Here is a 19,518-nt window from a genome sequence, read left to right on the forward strand (position 1 = left end):
TAATCCAACGGTCGGTGACGGTTTTCATTTTAATAACCGTTAGATCTACGGTTCGGTGTACGGTTTTACCCATAACCGCAAGATAACCGCACCGAAAAACCGATTAATAGGGACCGTCGATTAGTTTTTATCTTGATTAATTCTAGCCGTCTAGATTAAAGCCTACACCATATATATTTCGGAACCCTAATTTTTTCAGAAGTTTTCATCTCGTTTCTCTTCTTCTCGGCTCTCGCTCTTCAGTCTGAAACCCCAGTCGCCTCCACCACCAGTAGAACCACCACTTTGATCTTTTAAACCACCTCCATCAAGAGCACCACCACCTCCTTGGCTCGATCTAGTAAGTAAATAGATCCCATGTTCTATTTCTCATTCTCGTTTCGATTGATTTGTTTGTTTTTCAATTTCTAGGGTTTTTTTTTTTAATTATTCTTCTGTTAGGACTTAGAGTTTCTTTCTTCGAAATGGTTTGCTTGTTGTTTTGTGTTTATCAATCAATTTCTTTTGTCAAATCTTATTTTTCTGATTACAGTCATGGGTTTTTTATTTTAGGTTTTGGTTGAGTTGAGGGGAGGAACTCAAGAAGGAGTCTGAAAGCTATTATCATTCAGTTTGAGTTAAGGGAAGGAAGGAGTCTGATTACAGGTAACTACTAACTAGTTCAATCTTCATTTTGACTTGTTCTGTTTGATTGATGTTTTGAACTTAGGGTTTGTTATTGTGAAAATGTTTTGAAAAAGGTCAGTTGATGTAAAATGAAGTGATTTAGGATCTGTGATTTGATATGGTTGAGTACTGATATGGTTTAATGTTGAATGATGTAAATTATTTCGAAAAAGGGGTTTAAATTTTTAATGGGTGTCGAATGTTGATATGGTTGAGCACTCTGAAATTGCTGTGCAGTGGCAGTGTAATTTAAACTGAAATTGCAAGTGCTAGCTAGCTAGCACTCTGAAACTCAGGGTCACTCTGAGCTAGCACTCTGAAATGTATTTCTAATTTAAACCGAGTAACACGGCAGTGTCAAATGAAGTTTAGTTTCATTATCAAGTTTAGAACTAACTTGATTGTTTTAAGAAATATGAATGCTTGTATTAAGAAGTAAGAACTAACTTGTTTACCTTTAGTTGTTTGGCAGGGTAATGATTGGATCAAGTTCAGTTTCATTATCAAGATGCAAGATGGCAAGTGCATCTCCCTCTCCATCCCCTGCAGCTGGGTCTACTGATGTGACACTGTCAATAACACCTCAAGTTGATGCTACAAATCAAGAAACACAAGCTATAGAGCAGGCTACACAGGACCCTGCACCTGAGGTTGTACCGAAGAAGAAGGGGAAAACTAGATCAAAAGTTTGGAATGACTTTGTAAGGCTCAGTGAAGAACAAGCTCAGTGTAAGCATTGTAAGAATAAATTGCAAGCACATAGCAGAGGAAATGGCACTTCCAGCATGAAGACACATTTAGGCACATGCCCTCAGAATCCCAACAAGAAGCAGAAGGGTCAGAAGAATTTGATGTTTCCACCTCCAAGACCAGGACAGTCATCACAACTGGTTGCTGTAAGTTATGACAAGGATATGTGTAGAAGAAGATTGGCTGAGTTTGTCATCATAGATGAACTTCCATTTAGAATTGTAGAAGGAGAAGGGTTTAGAAGATACAATGAACAGTTGGAGCCTAGATTCAAGGTGCCAAGCAGGATGACAATTTACAGAGATCTTTTAATCATCTACAAAGATGAGAAAGAGAAGTTGAAGAAATACTTCAAGGAAAGTAAACAAAGAGTCTCTCTCACAACTGATACATGGACTTCTCCAAAAAACTTCAATTATATGTGTGTGACAGTGCACTTCATTGATATCCATTGGAAGCTTCAAAAGAGGATCATTCTGTTTTGCTTGATCAAGGGTCATACTGGAGTGGATATTGGGAAAATGCTTGAGAAATGTTTGCTGGATTGGGGGCTAGAAGATCTTTTTGGTGTGACTTTGGACAATATCAGTGCAAATAGTGTGGCAATTGAGTATCTTCAAACAAGTGTCATCAATTGGACCGGAGCAAAAATGAGATCTCAGTACATGCAGGTATAATTACTTTTCTTGGCTCTATTCATTATGACACTTGAAACTGATTCAATATGAAAAAAAATTCTTTAGGTTGATAGCATATAATCTTGCATAGCCATGAGTTCTTTATAATGTACTTGTTGCTTTGTGTTTGTTGTATATCTTTGTGCTTGAAACTGATTCTTTCATTCTGTTATTGTTTGATGAACTAGCTAGAAAATAATTCTTTGATGAACTGTCTGTGCTTTTATTGTTTCATTCCTGCCAGGTAAGGTGTATTGCGCATGTTCTTGCGCTTGTTGTCAAAGATGCTGTGCTGTTGTATCACAAGTCCATTGGAAGGATCAGATCAGTTATCAATTTTGTTACCGGCTCTCCCTCTAGGTTGGACAAATTCAAGGAATGTGCTGCTCTCGAGAAGATTGATTGTAAGAAGATGGTTTGCTAGATGTGAAGACCAGGTGGAATGCTACGTATCTGATTCTTGATGCTGCCATTCCTTATGAAAAAGTCTTTAAGAGGTTAGAAAGAGAAGATAGGAGCTTTCGAGATAAGTATATTTTCAAAGAATCTAAATGTGAAGCTTTGCCTAATACTGATGCTGATATTGTTGTAATTGATAATGAAGAATATTATCATAGTTCATCTAGTGAATCTGAATGTGAAGTAGATGTGTCTAAAAAGAATAATACTAAGAAAAAGAACAAACCTCATCGTCATCATGCTCCATATGCTGCAGACTGGTCATATGCTAGGTGTCTTGTTAAGTGTTTGAAAATCTTCTTTGATGTTACTGTTAGGTTCTCAGCTTCAGTTCAGGTTACTTCACATGAATTTCTTTGGCAGTTGGCATTGATACATGAACAGTTGGTTCGTCTTAGAGCTATAGGAAACCGAGATCCTCATATTTCTAAGATGGCAGAAATGATGTTTAAAAAGTACAACGCATATTGGGGGGATTATGAAGATATGAACTCTGTGATGTATTTTGCTAAGTTGCTTGATCCTCGAGAGAAAGAATCTGGTTTGAAATTTGATCTTGAATGTTTGTATGAGCAAGATGATTTTAGGGTTACGACTGTTTTGAAAGCTGTGAAGCAAGATATGGGAAAACTTTATGATGAGTACAACAATATGTATTCAAATGCCAATGCAGAGGAAGGTGACATCATTACTTACTGTTGATCATCATTAGTTCATTACTAATATTGCTTATTTTTTTTTTATCATCATTACTTACTATTGATTGTTCTCATGTCTTAGGTACTGGCTCAACATCTGCTGCTGGTGTTGATGACATGGTTGTTTGTGTGCAAGAAGAGAACATTGAGGATATGCTTGAGTCGAGGAAGAAAAGGCGAAGAATGAATGTTCACAATACTCATCCAAAATCAGAGCTTGAAAGGTATTTGCTTGATGACTGTGAAGCATCTACCAAGGAGTTTGATATTCTAGCATGGTGGCAGGCTAATAGTACCAAGTATAAGGTATTTGCTTAATCAACTCTTTTAATAAATTTCTTAAACTAGCATGGTGGCAGGCTAATAGTACCACGATCTTGGTGATGCTTCATTTTCTTAAACTCTTTTAATAAATTTCTCCATTTGTCAGTACACATACTTGGTGATCTCAAATTTATTAATAATCTTGTTTCTTCAGAAACCCATGTTTCTGCTCTTTTCTTTGGAGGTCTCATTTCATGATCAGACCCACTACTGTCAGCTAAAACCATTTGCTGTTGTGGTTGTTTAAGGTACTATCACTAATGGCAAAGGATATTTTAGCAATACCAGTGTCCTCCGTTGCTTCGGAATCTGCATTCAGTACTGGAAAACACATTCTTACTCCATGGAGAAGCTCGCTATCTGCCAGGACAGTTGAAGCACTTCTCTGTACGCAAAGCTGGTTGCAGAAACCTATCTCTCTTGATTTCCTATGTGACTACGTACCTGATGACAATTCCAACATTGAAGATGGTAATGGAATCCCTTCTCTTTTGACCTGAAATTTGAATGAGTGTATCTTCTTTTATCTGTTAGTTTCTCACCTGCTGTAACAACAACAGCAGCAATCATAATTCATATTCAGCCAAGTGTTTGTATTCTTCTTTGCATTCTTGTTGTTTTTCTTCTTATCTGTTAGTTTCTCTTATCTTATTTCTTCTTGTTTTTCTTGTTGCAGAAATTTTGGGGAAGGATGAAGATTAAGGAGATTGGCTTGAGAGATGGATGGACTGCAGTCTTTTAGCTTTGGTTAACTTGAGAAATGAAGATCAAATGGATGACTGCAGTCTTTTTATGTTATTGGCAACATCGTTTTCTTTTAACTTTCGTTTCATCAGACTTTGGTTATCTTTTAGACTTAAGACTTTGGATAACTTGTTTGTGAACTTCAACTTTGGTTATCTGTAGACTATGATTATATTATCAAGATTTAAGTATGGCATGTAGTATCAGTTTATTAAGAATTTCAGAATATATTTATATACAGGTGCAGGGTATAGGTGAAAACCGAACCGAACCGAACCGTAACCGAACAATATCGGTGCGGTTAAAAACCGAACCGAATACTGAACAATTCGGCTACGGTTTCAATTGTGATAACCGCACCGAACACGGTTAGTTGAACGGTTTTACCTATAACTGCACCGAACCGAACCGTGTGCAGCCCTAGGTATGATTTTGAGATGTTATTTGATTGAGCTGGTCAATTGCTAAGTCCTGTCAATTTAACTGTGCAAATCATGAAACCTATTTGTAGTTTGTTCTGGATTAATACCGTATAAACCAGTTACAAATTTATGATAGCTCTAATATGATTTCTTTTTTCCCCAAAAAAATAAGCAAACGAACAATTTGTTTGTTTTCACCAGCCTTTTGATTATTCAGCTATCTCTGGAGAAGTGATGAGGTCAGGCTAGCAACATACAGGCATAAACTAACAAAAAACAGAAAACTTGAAGAATAGAACGATAGGAAATCAACAAGACATTGATAAATTGACTCTAGGGCTAGCAGCTAAATTACTCATTGTTAATCTAACGATTATTTTCTTAAATTCAATAATAACGTCCGCCTTCTAAGAAGGGCCTAATAACCTATTTATACTAGCAAAGGTAAATTTAAACAAAGAAACCCTAAAGTAAATATAGAAACAACTATCAAAACGTCCCTATTTCGTAGGACATTCCTAGATTAAAAACATCCCTAAAGAAACATAAAAAAGCTCCTGCATCAAGAAGTTTCATTTTGTTGTTGTGTTCTACAATTTCTCAGTCAAAACTGTTATTTCTGTATAAAGATGCACAAAATTCTTTCGAGTTGGAGGAACTTACCTTGACTAGAGCTTCAACAGCCACTCCAATGCCTGAACTTGCAAATTCTACGACGGTCTTGCTCAAAAGAGTCCCGAATGGATTTAACCATAGAGCACACAACATCCAACATAGCTAACTCCTTAGTTTGCTCTTAAAGAAATTCATATTTCAAGGCATACTAAGTAATATGCTTCGTATAAGAGAAAATGGTCCAGACCTGCTCTTTTAAACTCCTTCAAGTCAATATAACATCTGGCAGCCAACTCAGCCTTCCCAATGCTATCATAAATCACGGCAGCCTCTAATAAAGAACTACGAGCCAGTTCCGAATCTGAACCTCCCATGCGGTCGGCAGAAGCTCTTAAGCCAGCAGCCTTTGCCCATTTTGCTCTATATAAATCTTGAGCTCTTTCAAAGCACATTGCTGCCATCTCAAAGTTACCCTCATTGAACAGCTGCACAATTATTTTATTATAGATAAGTATGACGTAAGAACATGTTTCAGCTTGTTAGGATGAAGTACTGTAAACAAACCTTGATCCCACGTGAACTCCAATCTGCTTCACTGCTTGCAACTTGCATTGCCCGTGCAAGAGATTCATCAACTTGTCTAACCTGAACAAGACATAACTTCTTCCAGTAATCAAATATAGGCTTTGAGAATTCCCCTTCATTCTCACAGATCCACAATCTTTGCCTAGTACAAGTTACAGCCACGTACAACTGCTTCAGTTCAGAGCAGAGCATTTTGTGTTTGGTCTGACTAAACTTGGAAATGTTTCTTTGGACATGAGTAACTCGCGTTTCATCACATCAAGGCCCTTGCACTCTAGTATTGTCAAAACGAGTGCTTGCTTTACTATATATTTAATTATTTTGTTCTTCCCAGATTCATCACGAACTAAGATAACCTGTTCTGCTCCAAAGCCAGTCATACTCCTGTCCTCCTTTACTTTATTGCCAAAAATTGTGACTATTGCATTTTCATCACCTGCATATTCAAGCAACACTGGCGCCTCTCCATGTATAAAGCTTGTTTCAGGACTTAAGATGTCAACAGAGAGCGGGAAAAAGTGATACAAAAGACCAATTACGCTCTGAGATAACTTGAGAACACCAGAGTGGGTATGCAAGTTTTGATTCAGATGGAGAACATCAGAAATTTGGTCCTTCTCTTTTAGTTTACCCTTGCCATTACTTCCACATGCTGAAAGGAATACGTTATAAAACAAAGACCGAATGTCCTGGAATCTGAAATCTATCCCCCTGGCAATAGTTTGAGCAGTATCACCAGAGAAAGCAAACCCTTCCATGGAATTTTTACATAGATATTTAAGGAGATTAATTTGTCTCATGGTCAGATCCTGTACTTCATCTATATAAATGAAATCCATGTCCTCACCCTGATAGCTCCCATTTCTCAGTCGACGATGAAGGTCAATCACTAATCAGCCAAATCAAATTCACCATTCATTAATTTCTTCTTCTCATAATCAAGAAAAATATCGTAAACCATCTCCCGTTGATCCTCACTAATGGTGGACACTTGTCCCTCGGATAGTAACACAATCTTCCCTGCTGAGTTGAAAATCAAGTACCCTACCAGAAACTATCCCACCTTTTATTATGGGATATTATTTCAATAAAACCTGTCAATGAATTCAGCTTCTTGGTAAAACGGGCATTGAAATGAGACCAATAGGATGAACTGAACCGCTCATAATTCACCTCCTTCGTACTTGATAAAAGCATTCAAGGCGAATGTCGGTTGAAAATTCCGAGGCAAGACTTCAAGGGTGATGGGCAGATGCTTGACATACGGAGGAAGATTAATATTAATCAAATTCGTTCTTAGTGCAGTTGCAATCTTCATGATGTCGGTTTACTCAATGCCAAAATTTGTGGCGAAAAGACTAAACGGTATTATGCGAAACTTCCCGTGGAAAGGAACTTCAGAAGCTAAGAAGTACCCCTTGGTGACTTGGAGAAAGGTGTGCACAGACAAAGACAAGGGAGGGCTTGGTATTAGAGACTTAATCACCATGAATGACTCTCTGTTATGTAAGTGGTTATGGAGATATTCTGTGGAACAAAGAGCGCTTTGGAGAATCTTAATATATGAGAAGTACGGTGCTGCTGTTGTGGGGTGGGATACCAAGGTCCCAAAGACTGCTTATGGAAATAGCATTTGGCGGGGTGTGTGCAAAATTCAAACAGGGGATCATGTACAAAGTGGGCAAAGGAAATAGAACCCTTTTTTGGCAAGACCATTGGATGGGTGAGGGGACCTTTCAAGCTACTTTTCCAAATCTATACAAGGTCTCTAGGAAAAAAATAACACCTAGTGAGCCAATTTTACTCCATAGATACAAATGGGCAAGTTAATTGGAACCTAGACTTGAGGAGGAGGCTGACAGACAATGAGACTATAGAAGCGTCAGCTCTTACAAATCAGCTTCATTCTTTCACTCCCACTTTGGAAGAGGACGCAAGGCATTGGAAATGGACGAAGGACGGTATCTTCACGGTAAGCTCTTGCTACTCTTTACACAACCATGATTCTTCTTTTGATTTCTCTTCTACAGTTGTGTGGAATAATAATGTACCAGCTAAAGTGTGTTTCTTCACATGGCTGGTACATCATAATTCCATCTTAACCCAAGACAATCTAGCTAAAAGGGGAAGAACTTTGGTTAACCGTTGTTGTATGTGTAAAATAGATTTAGAGTCCATAGACCACTTGCTCATTCACTGCAAGGTTGCGTCTGAGATATGGAATAGTTTGTTCAATGACTTTGGAGTTAGCTGGGCACAATGTGGAGATATAAAGGACCTTTACAAGGGTTTTAACAAGAAAATCTTTTCTGATAATGGTAACTACATATGGGGAGTTCTGCCGTTTGCAGTTTGCTGGACCTTGTGGAAAGAGCGAAATCAACGTATGTTCTGTGAAGGGGCTAGGAAGGAGGGGTGCATAGTATTATCTTAAACATAAAAGCAATCATTTTGTATTGGTCTCACTCCTCTCATAGTCTTAAGAATGTTAGATTCGAAGAATTAGTCTTCAAATGGGAAGAATTAGTTAGGATATAATTTCTTCTTGAGACATTGTTTTCAACTGTTATCTATAAAACAGTTCTGGGTTTGTAATTCTTTCATTCTTTTCTCCTATATATAAAATTATATTGTTTTGTTGATCAAAAAAAAAAAAAAAAAAAGCAAATGTCTTGGAGACTCCATTTTGACCCTGCGATAGTTGCCTTATTTCATTGAATCTATTAAAATTACGAATTCTCCATACTTCCGTCAAGCATCATCAAGAATTTACGAAATGTGATGACTAATGGATAGCTTTCGAGTGGGATATTTATAAAATTATCAGGGGTATCCCTCGATTCAATTGAATGATCAGTATCATACATTTCGACTAAACTGGGTAATGCTGAATTCTTTCCCGAGTGTATAAAACTGCAAAACAAAACACAATAAAATCAAACAAAAGAAAAGGTTCGACTGACGAAGTAACAATATCTAACTGACTATCAATGTCTAAGAAAATCAAACAAAAGAAACGCCATTTACCTTTTCCAGTCCGAAATAGGTTCTTGATAGCAGAACATTACATTGGGCTGACGGTCAAAAAAATTTGCCGTAACACAGATCTTTTCTCTGATATCCAGTTTTTCATGGGAAAAGACGTATAGGCACAATTTTCAGCATCGCGGAATCCTTCTAAATAAAAATAGTGTTGCTGCTCCCTTCGAAACAATTTCATGGTTAAAATAGTTGTCTTCCCCGTTCCAGACCTTCCAAGTATAAAAGTACTTCCAGGATAAAGAATTACTTCCGATTCTCGATCAGTTAATTCGAAAGGAAGGTAGTTCTTTGCCATCACTTCCAGAAAGCAAATGACTCACCATACCGGATGATAAGGAGTAGAACTTCATTAGGAACAAACTATCTTTTAATGTTGAGGTTTCAACGTGACTCCTATCATCAAACATACCAGAACTAGAGGTACTAGTTAACTCGCTACAGCTACTGTCCTTAAAACAAACAATATCATCAGAAACCTCCCAGGTAACTGGAAATTCTATATCCCTGCATGGAAAAAAGTAATACAAAATACAAACACTTGAGTTTCTTAGAGTTGCTTACTTTCATTTTACATACAGAAGGTAGAGCAAACACATAAGAAATAAGTTCACATACCGTTCAGTGCGTTTCAGCTTGCAGTATTCAATGAATTCACTGGTGTACATCCTAAAGATGCCATCCAAACGCGTAAGCGTAAGTAGTTTCGGAATCTCCTCTACAGGTAAGATAATATCCCATATTTTTAACACCTGGGTATAGCTTGAATATTTGGCAATATCGATTTTAGAGTCAGAAGTTGATCTGTTTCACAAGTTGCAAGGAGTTTCCACAAAGGGAATCTTCCTTGATATTTTTTGGTCGCCAGCCACTAGAGAGCCTTAGCAATAATTGGATAACACACTTCTGAGTTTGAGACTTCAATTTCCCAAATGACCTCCTAAATTTATCACTAAATAGACCTACAACATTCAGAAAAACGAAAAAGCCAATGTGTTAATGATAAGTACTACATATGCTTATGTAATAAATTAAGCTCCATTTGTCCAACTCCTACATTGAACACAATGCAATAAGGCACTCGGTATGTACAAGTAATTTACCTTCCACCTTGCACTTTTAAAAAGTACGCTATCTCCATTAAGTAAATCATCCAATTGACCAAGTTCCTTCTTGGCCTCTAACAATACTTTTGCAATCTCTTTATCTTCGTGAGCATAAAAAAAGCAATTTCGGTCCTTTGCATCCTGGACTATCATTTCCCAGCAAGATCCACTATTAGACAATGTTTTATCATTCCCCATAATCCAAAGGCAGTGCCTGCAAGGAGAATATAATAGCTAAGATTAGATATATTTTCAAATCATACAGATATTTACCACTATACAAAGCCCATCAACAGTCATACCTGGCCCTAGTCAAAGCAACATTACAGTGCTTAGGGTTAGATAGGGAGCCAATTGATCCACCACTATCAGATCTCACAGTAGAGATAATTACGATGTCCTCTTCACCTTCAACAAGCATCACTCTCAGAGAAAAGTTTTTGAGCTTCTCATATTTTCGTCCAATCTTCTCTTGTACTGTAGCAACTTGAGCAGCATAAGGGGATATAATACCAATTGTCAGCTTCTCTCTTGAGCCTTCCCAAGCTGCAAAAGTAAGGACCTCTTCAGTTGAATCCACCATTAATTTGACAAAGCAACTAGTAAACTAGCAGTATCCAGATACACAAAAGTTTATCATGTTCATAATAAGCTATGTAACTCGGTTTCCTTGGCAGGCTTGCTTCTGGGAGGGTTATCCCAGCTTAAGTACAAAAATTCATGGACAAGTAAGCAAATGAAACAGAATAATTGCTTGTGGACCAACCCAGATCAACTGTATAAAGATGGAAAACTGGAAATCTACCACTAGACTCTTACCATACCAGTAGAACTAGAATTACAATGTAAGATGTCTTTGACACTATATGAAACCATCTTTATTTATAGCTAGCCCCTTCATATCTCTAAGCATTTGATGGTAAGCCTTTTGTTGTACTATTCAGTAACCAACAACTTTTGCAATTTTTCTTTCTTTTCGAAAGTGTTCTATGCATGCAAGTATAGAACTGTATTATAAAAAAACTAGCACTATTTGAAATTTTCACTCTAGCTAACGGAAAGCATACCTTTAAATAGGTCTTGCACAATTTTCACGATCACTGCTACTTCCACCATATTTTTGCGGCTTTCTCCAACACTGTCTACTTCCTCCCTTCCATCACAGATACTTCTGAATGAGTAGGGACCGAACATAGTTCCTGGAAGATAGTGCCTTTCATAACCTTTACAGATAACACTAGGAGCATCCAGAATCATATTTTGAAAAAATTTGGCATTAGGAAAAGAGCTTATTTGGGATGCATTCTGTATTGCATGTCGAGAAGGTGCTTTGAATGACCCAACGATCTCAATCTTTCATAAAGGCTTCTTCCAAGGCCAGCTTTTTCAGAAACCTAAACCAGGAAAGTAAGTTCTGAAAAAAAGTGCAACTTCAAATGAAATCAAGGATGACAAAGTCAGACATGATTACCTTGCGGTGTAACATTGCTGGTAGCTGCCACTCATCACCAAATACAATAGCACGTTGTATGCCTTCAAGTTGCAAGGGAATTGCCAATTCACACTCTTTTACCTGAGTAGCTTCGTCAATGACCAACAAGTTCAGTGGCTCAATATCCACCTCATGAAGACTATATGAACCAGATGCCGTGCAGAAAAAGAAGGACGCGGTTTGGAAACAGAAATTCCTAACCACATCACGCCTTAAGACATATGGTAGGTTAAGATCATGACTAAGATGCCTAAGAAGATTGATGACCTCACTTCTCATCATGCAGAATGTGGCTGAAGTGGAACACCCTAAATCTTCACATCCACTTGAATCTTTAGAACAAATTATTTCTGAATGTGCAAAGTGGCACTCTAGTTCTGTACTGATCACATCATTACGAGAGAGAAATTTTCCAAAAGATTCGAGCAAAGCAAGAAGGTGAACCATTTTCTCCAAATTATGCTGCATAATACATTTTTTGGAAAGATGGGTGCATAAAACATTGATGCATTGTTTGAGTGGTAAAGCTGTAGCTTTGTACCGGTTCCTCGTGAATTTAAGAAAGGAAATTGGAACTTCAGCAGCAGCTTCATTCTCCAGCTTCGGTCCAGCCCCATCTGCTGCATTTTCTTTCAAAGATAATTAAATGATATTCTGATAGACCATCTTCAAGAAAAACCATCATGGATTTGAAACATTGTTTCCATCCTGTTTGAGGTGCAAAACATTCTGCAAGCTTGTCCACACGATAGTCTAACCAAATATTCTTAAGATCATCACAAATTCCAAGCTCAGTCCTACTACCAATCAGGAGGAGATCTCCCAGTGCGCAAAATGACTTGCCCTGTCTTTGGAACATATTGTACGGCTCTTTGACAAGCTTAAGTACGCGAGAGACCATTTCTGTGAGAGCAATGCTAGTTGGAGCACATGCAAGTACTCTGTAACCCCTCTTTAAGAGAATACACAACAAAACACTGAGAGTTTTTGTTTTTCCCGTCCCAGGTAGACCCCAAACAAGTTGAATAGGGGAAGACTTGTGGCTGCACTGAACAGCAGATACAGAACTAGTCACTGCAGCTGCTTGGGATTTATTAAGGACTGATAATGATCTTGCATCATCTTTATTAGAACAAGTGCTCTTACTTTGTAAAGAACAGCGGTCACATATCTCCTCAACCTGCAATAGCATAATAAAAACCATAAATACATCATCACTTCTGCTTGGGATTTATTAAGAATGTAAATGTTATGGGAAAACCCATTGCGAACGAAGAACAGAAAATGCACTATTTGTACTACATGCACCACAAATTTGTCAATTCATACTCTATAAAGTTAATTTAGAATTGTTAAGAACATATCTTACCATAGAATTGCTTCCGAGAACCTTTTGGACAATCTCCAAGTTACCAAACATGTGCAGTTCCGTCCATATGCTAGTGTTCGTTTTCACATTTGTCGGAAACACGGCAAAAAGTGAGCTTCTATGTTCTTTAACCTCAATAGCCTTTGGTGTTCGGACCTCAAAAGATACAGAATTGCCATCATCCAGTCCATTCATAACGTTTGTGACCAATCCAAAACTGCATACCCTTCTGAATCTTTCAAGATCAGAAGCAATTTCAGGTACTGCATCAGATAAAACAAAGAGGTCACAAGGTTTTGGACTGTAGGGCTGTTTGCCCCTTTCACCATACTGTTTTCTCCAATAATCAATCTTCATGTCATAAAGGAATGATCATGCATAAGGTGAGTTAGACTCCTCTAAGAAGATAACTTCACCATACAGCTCGAGTTTCGTCTATCAAAGGTAATGTATAAGACCCAAAATAATGCTCTACCGATTGAAACTCTTCTGGAATCTTTTCCACCTACAAACAGCACTACCCATTGTTAATTAGCTAACAAAAAACTAGTACTTTTTAAAAAAAAATTAGGGGAAATCAACTCAAAAAAAAAAATTACCCTTTTTTTTTAATGCTGAGATAATAATAATAGGTTGAGAGAATAAATAAGAGAGACATACCTGGTTTGTGCAGAGGTCTTCGTTGAGAACACAAAATCAATCAAATCCTTTTCAGGATGTTTATGTTTAGTACCAGAAGATGAAGCCATTGCTGATACTTCGCCCGATCAATTGTCTTCAACTTGGACTATTGTTTGTGACTGGTTCTACCAATAAATATCCAATTTTTTCATGGTAAAGAAAGAACGAAGACGGAAGGGAAAAGAAAGAAAATGAAAGGACGCGAAATGGTGTAAATATAAAGCGAGTACTCTGCCGCAGTTGGTGAAGTGCAACTGGCATCGTACGCTCACACTTGGCTCATGTCCTGGAATAATATGACCCTTACTCGATTTTATTTACAGCTAGAAATCGTCAAAGTAAAAAGGTCAAAAAGAAGAAAAAAAAATCCACCCCAAAAGTAACAAAAGAACCACAATTGGGGATACTTTTGCAAATTGGGGTATACTCAGGGGTATCATTTGGTATCTCTTAATTCATTATTCAACTGCCGGTTTTCTCCTTATTTTTTGTCCTCTTTTCTTTTTCTACTCTTCTTCTATAATTTTTCATTTCATCATCAATTAATCGATGATTCCAAACGACTTCGGTGATAAATTGAGTAATTCCCATTCATTTTCATAACGTTTTGATGAATTTTATAGGTTTTAAATCAAAAATTAGGTTAAAGTTAGAGTTTACACCGTCACAGTCTAATACTGGTATAAGTTCAAAGGCAATGCCGATTGTTATAGTCGGTATTGATTTGTTGACGAAACCAACTATGTTAGTCGGCATAGCTCGTAGGTTGAAGGCAATACCGACAGAAATGAAACCAACATCGACTGTTTGTGTAGCTATATCCATTCCGCTGATCAAAGCAATTAGTGGTAGCATAACTGCTATTACAGTTGGCACTGATTTGTTGAAGCCAATACCAAAAAAAATAAAACCAATACCCACTGAAGTAGACTTTTGTTGATCTTTGGTCCTATCCCGTTCTGTCCGTTTATGATGGACTGATATGAAGAGATTGTTTGAGTTCCCAACAATATTAAAATTTTCAAAATCTCAAAACTTTCAGACTAAAAGGCAGCAATCATTAACATTTTGGCTAACCTTCTTTCAACTGAAAAGCAACAATCCTTGACACTTTGGCCAAAAAAATCAAGAGAGTTGAACCGACAAGAAAGTAGGCAGGACCAATTTTTTAGGTAATTTAGGCAACTATTTCTTTTTGGATAAGGGATTCTTCAAATTACTTCATAATGTTTATTTTAGCATCTCCCAATTTGTGAGAGTATTCCACAATTGTGGATTCCATTCAGTTACAGATCAGTTACATCTTCCTTCCAAGATGACATTTCAATGCGTGATCAGTTGACTAAAAAAGATACTTCATGTTTAAACCACTTTGATGTAGAAATCCAGATGAATATGGAGCTTTTGACTTCATCAATGGATACAGTGAAGTATTTTCCCCTCTTCTGAGCCATTACCCTCCGGTTTCTTTCCCCCCAAATTATCCAGATGATGGCAAATATGATCAATGGCTAGAGATCTTCATCCCTCTGTTTCTGCCTCTTCTCCACTGCTAGTCCAACATATGTTTTATGTTTCTGCTTTTGCACCCAGTTTAGGTTGTAACCTTTTATGAAGTAATTCTATATTCCAGTAGTGTATGAGCAATGGAGCAGTAGGTGATCGATTGGCTCCTCTTCGGTCAAACATAAACTGCATCTAGTCAATGGAACATCCTCTTCTATTAAGATTATCAATAGTTTCAATGGAACCATGTAGCACCATCCACATGAAAAGCTGGAATTTAGGAGGCACATATTTTATCCAGATGTTTTTGTACGAGACAGACGGTTCAATAATCATTTGGTTTCTCTATTCTTGATCATACAACCAATTATAACATTCTTTAACTAAGAATTGAATTTTTCACCAAATTTGCATGAGACTTCGTCAGATCCACTGGAGATAGTTGGAGGATTACCTAGATATCCATAAGATTTATAATATTTTTCATTTCTTCTTAAGATAGTGTTGTATGGAATTGAATATTTCATGCTCCATTTTGAATCATTTAGTGTAGATATCCATATTTTGGATTGCCTTCTTATATATATGTTGAAGGATAAATCCTTCTTATGGCTTGCATCCTACTATCTATATTATATTAAAACAATAAATTAATAGGCTTGGACCGCCTTAATCTTATTATTTTAAAGAGATATTACATAATTGATAATTTAATGATTTATTATATATATATATATTTAAAGAACAAAAAAAATCTAATTTTTCGAAGTTGAACCATTAGGATGTGCAACTATTGACTAATTAAATATAACTTTTTAGATGATAAAACATTGAAAATTGTGGAAACATTATATATCATATTACTCTACATGAGTATCATGGATGAAGTCACCTATATGGATGTCAAAGTATGGTCAATTTTTATGAGAATATGGGTAGTTCTCTAGATAATCCATTAAACCGAGATTCAAGCACATAGCCATAATTTGCTGGCTTTAGACTTTACAATAGTATGGTTGCGTGTTAGATAATATTCCTATCTCCCGGAGTTCAAAGACTTATGCTCACTCTATGACATAATTTTTTGAGAGTCTAACACTATGTAAAGGTTCGAATCCGAAAGGTACCTTTACTTATGTACATCACCATATGTATCTTGTTCAATGTTTTAAAAATATTAGTGGAGATTTTTGGAAATACATATTTTAAAACAAATTAATTTTTGTTTATTATTCTCTTTAAAATTGTTGTTAGAGCATAGCTCGGTTGAACCCACTAAGCGTTGGTATGTCAAGTTTGGTTGTCATATTTTAGTGAACCAAAACTCATTTAAAGAGTCGCTTGATTATATGCTACAGGCAACTTCGTCTAGGTTAGCTAGAAAGTTACTAGGATATGAAACTTACAAGTATTACGTGAAGACTTGAAGAATGTGAAGAAGTAAAGAGCTACATCGACAACATCATCCTTCCTCTTGAGGTTAGTAATACTTGACTTGTACTGTTTCATTAAATGCGAAGCTGTGAATATTATACTCTAGTTAGACTTAGTATTAAGGAATTACAATACGAATAACGTCTATCTTTTGAACTTCGTATATAAGACATCAACATAATCGTATGAATGCTATTGTGATTATGTAAGTATATGGGTGTAGATTTCGTCCTAGGAAACAATGTTTTACATTCGTTTAAAGGAAGTAAATTCATAAACTTGTTTTGTGAATCGAAAGGGAAATCGCTAGGATTATAGGTATTGTTATTCATTGCAAATCTTTTGAATTACCAATATGTGTGTTTAGTATAACCGCTCATAACTTGTTTATGTATCTTGGTAAAACTATTCACAAGGCCTGACTTTTGTATTTGTATGACTTTTATTAGTGAAACCGATCTTAAGTAATCACCTGAGATGGTAAGATCGATATCTTGAAATTGGTGTGGCTAAATACTAGTCATTTGGTAACCGATCCTACTAAGAGGTGTGACCAATCACAAGAGAGAGTGTAATCGATCCTTGTAAGAGGTTTAACAAGTTTTAGTAAGTTGGTGTAACCGATCCTATAACTTGGTCAACCGATCACAAGTTTTACCATAAGAAGTGGTAACCGATCCTAATACTTAGTTAGCCATTTTATGGTAACTAGTGTAATCGATCCTAGTACCCACTTGGAGGTAGAACCAAAACTTTATGTTGAGGTAGAACCATGAAACCCATTAATGGTGATTTGATAGGATAATTAATCACATAGTTCTTGGAAGTCAGACGAACCAATTCTAAACTTGTTTGGAAGTGTGGCAAATCGGTTCCAAGATTGTAAATATGAAAAAGGATCTACAAAGTAAAGATGTCGACATACTTTGAACATGTGCAGTAAATCTTATCTTTTATTGTTCAAAGATATTCCTTAATAGCTAAAGGAGAATCCTGGATCGAAATAAATCGAGAATCTTTTAATTAAGGTTTTTAGTTTTATATGCTTTTAATTTCCATCAATTAAAATGCATATCTTTAGAAAATAAAAATTAGTCTTGTGCACATACTAGTTGGAGATTTTCTACTGAGAAAGTCAATATTGGACAAAGCATTTCCAGGAATTATGAAAATCGTTTTTGCCCTTATTGCATATCTTTGAGAATATTCGGTTTTGGAAATTCCTAGGTGTCCAAACTTCCTTGTCTATAAATACTGAAGTTTGCATTTCAAGCAAACTAATCCTTAGAGCCAGCAAAACTACCTAGTCTATTCGGAGAGAAAAGTACCCTAATTAGGCGAAATCTCTTACGACCGCTCGTTTTAAAGACTTCTTTGGGATTGGAAAGCTCTCCGAGTACCGTTGGTGGGAAACTAGATAATTGCAGTTTATTATTAGTTTTCGATTGATTTGGTAGACTAACGGTTGTTGAACTTTGATTGCACGTAGTTTGTTTATGCTTGAGAATCTTCTCTTCTGATATAAGATTCACTCAAACTAGATCGAAATTAAATGTCGATGGGGATGTTTAGAATTGTTTGCAGATCTAAAGACGTCTTGTATAATCAATCGTCAACAGACTCTGTTCTGTGAGTGATTGATCACAGGAGATTCAAGTTGATTGTGTGAAGGTGTTTATTGAAGATCAAAGAAGATTTGATGACAAGGAAGATATTTGAGTTCATAATATTTGGTGTGCACAAGACTTGTTTTGGCTGGAAAGGGATCCAACTATAATCAGTTTATCTTTGTGATAGATTGGATTGATTAGTTGAGTAGATCGGCATCAATATAATTTTTTGTGATTAAAAGTATTGATTGCTTAGTCTAAACATTTACTTTGGTAGTTGTTGAAGAGATTAATCTAAGGACCCGACAAAGGAGTTTATCAAGATAAACGGAAGAGCCTTTTGTCAAACTCATATCACGTTGTTTTAAAAGAGTTTTTACCGAACAGATTTGTTGTTCCTTTACTGTTTGGAATACGAACCAAAGGAATTTTTCCGAGCGCGACTAATTGCAAGTTGGAGGCGCATGGATACTGAGGGAATTAGGTGAATTATAGTTTTAGTTATTTGGTCTCAACTATACGAAGTTTGTTTGATTTTGTATAGTGTCTTAATTCTAAGAGTATTTAATTCTGGATTAGGTCCCGGGGTTTTTCTGCATTTGCGGTTTCCTTATTAAGAAAATCTTGTTGTGTCGTTTAATTTTATTTTCCGCAATTATAATTGTTGTTATTATAATTTAAAGTAAATTACGCAAACGTTAGTTCTTATTTACTTGATAGCAATCCTATTGTGTTTGGTTAAGTCCGAACCTATTATCAAGTAAACATACTTCGTTATCGTCTCGATCTTGTATCCATAGTCAATCACACAAGTTATCTTGTTGTCGTATTGTCTCGATCTCGTATCCATAGACGATCGCACAAGGTGTGAACCGATTAGTTGTATTATCTCGACTCAGTCCATAGACAATCACTTTCGGAGAAAGGACTTATAGGTGGAAAAGTTTTAGATTGAGATATATTTGGGTACCCTCGTCTTTTCAATTGTTTTTAATACTTATAAAGATTTTCATAAAAGAAATTTATTTCTTTTATTAATATCTTGACTGTTTTTATATAGTGGAAGTTAACGGTGTTAATTATATGATAATATACTGTCATTAACTATTGAATTCTTTAGTACAAAAATCAAGTTTTAGGTTAGAAAACAAAAGGAGTGTTTTTCTTTATTATTATTTTTTTTAGTTTATTAAGGAAAAATTTAAGAGAAAGAAAACTGGTGTGTGATCATCACTTGTTCTCTAAAGTTTGATTCTGAGCAAGAATAGAAGTGTACGTATAACTTCCAGATATTCTTGGTGAATTTAAACCACCATTACCTTAGGGTATATGAAGTATAAA

The 19,518-nt window shown here is 36.3% G+C and overlaps 1 protein-coding gene across 2 annotated transcripts; it reads right to left on the reverse strand.

Moving 5' to 3' along the window:
- Positions 1–8,640: 8,640 nt before the first annotated feature.
- On the reverse strand, positions 8,641–13,765 carry LOC113354101 (helicase SEN1-like). Of its 2 annotated transcripts, none has more exons than XM_026597536.1 (9): positions 13,607–13,765; positions 12,947–13,451; positions 11,557–12,757; positions 11,153–11,479; positions 10,388–10,631; positions 10,083–10,299; positions 9,598–9,941; positions 8,968–9,486; positions 8,641–8,853 (listed from the first exon to the last, which is right to left on the reverse strand). In XM_026597536.1, the coding sequence occupies exons 2-3, from the start codon at positions 13,301–13,303 to the stop codon at positions 12,167–12,169; spliced, it is 948 nt and encodes a 315-aa protein (XP_026453321.1). In that variant the 5' UTR covers positions 13,304–13,451; positions 13,607–13,765; the 3' UTR covers positions 8,641–8,853; positions 8,968–9,486; positions 9,598–9,941; positions 10,083–10,299; positions 10,388–10,631; positions 11,153–11,479; positions 11,557–12,166. Both variants share the same exon structure in this region, with proteins under 2 accessions (XP_026453321.1, XP_026453322.1).
- Between the last annotated feature and the right edge of the window lie 5,753 nt (positions 13,766–19,518).

The sequence above is a fragment of the Papaver somniferum genome, chromosome 2, assembly GCF_003573695.1.
Source record: "Papaver somniferum cultivar HN1 chromosome 2, ASM357369v1, whole genome shotgun sequence".
Taxonomy (NCBI): Eukaryota; Viridiplantae; Streptophyta; class Magnoliopsida; order Ranunculales; family Papaveraceae; genus Papaver; species Papaver somniferum.

Excerpts from the sequence above, each read along its gene's own strand:
- LOC113354101 (XM_026597536.1), bottom strand. The coding sequence starts at position 13,303 with ATGAAGATTGATTATTGGAGAAAACAGTATGGTGAAAGGGGCAAACAG. Across the intron at positions 12,758-12,946 it reads TTCTCGGAAGCAATTCTATG|GTTGAGGAGATATGTGACCG; the intron begins GTAAGATATGTT and ends ATGCTATTGCAG.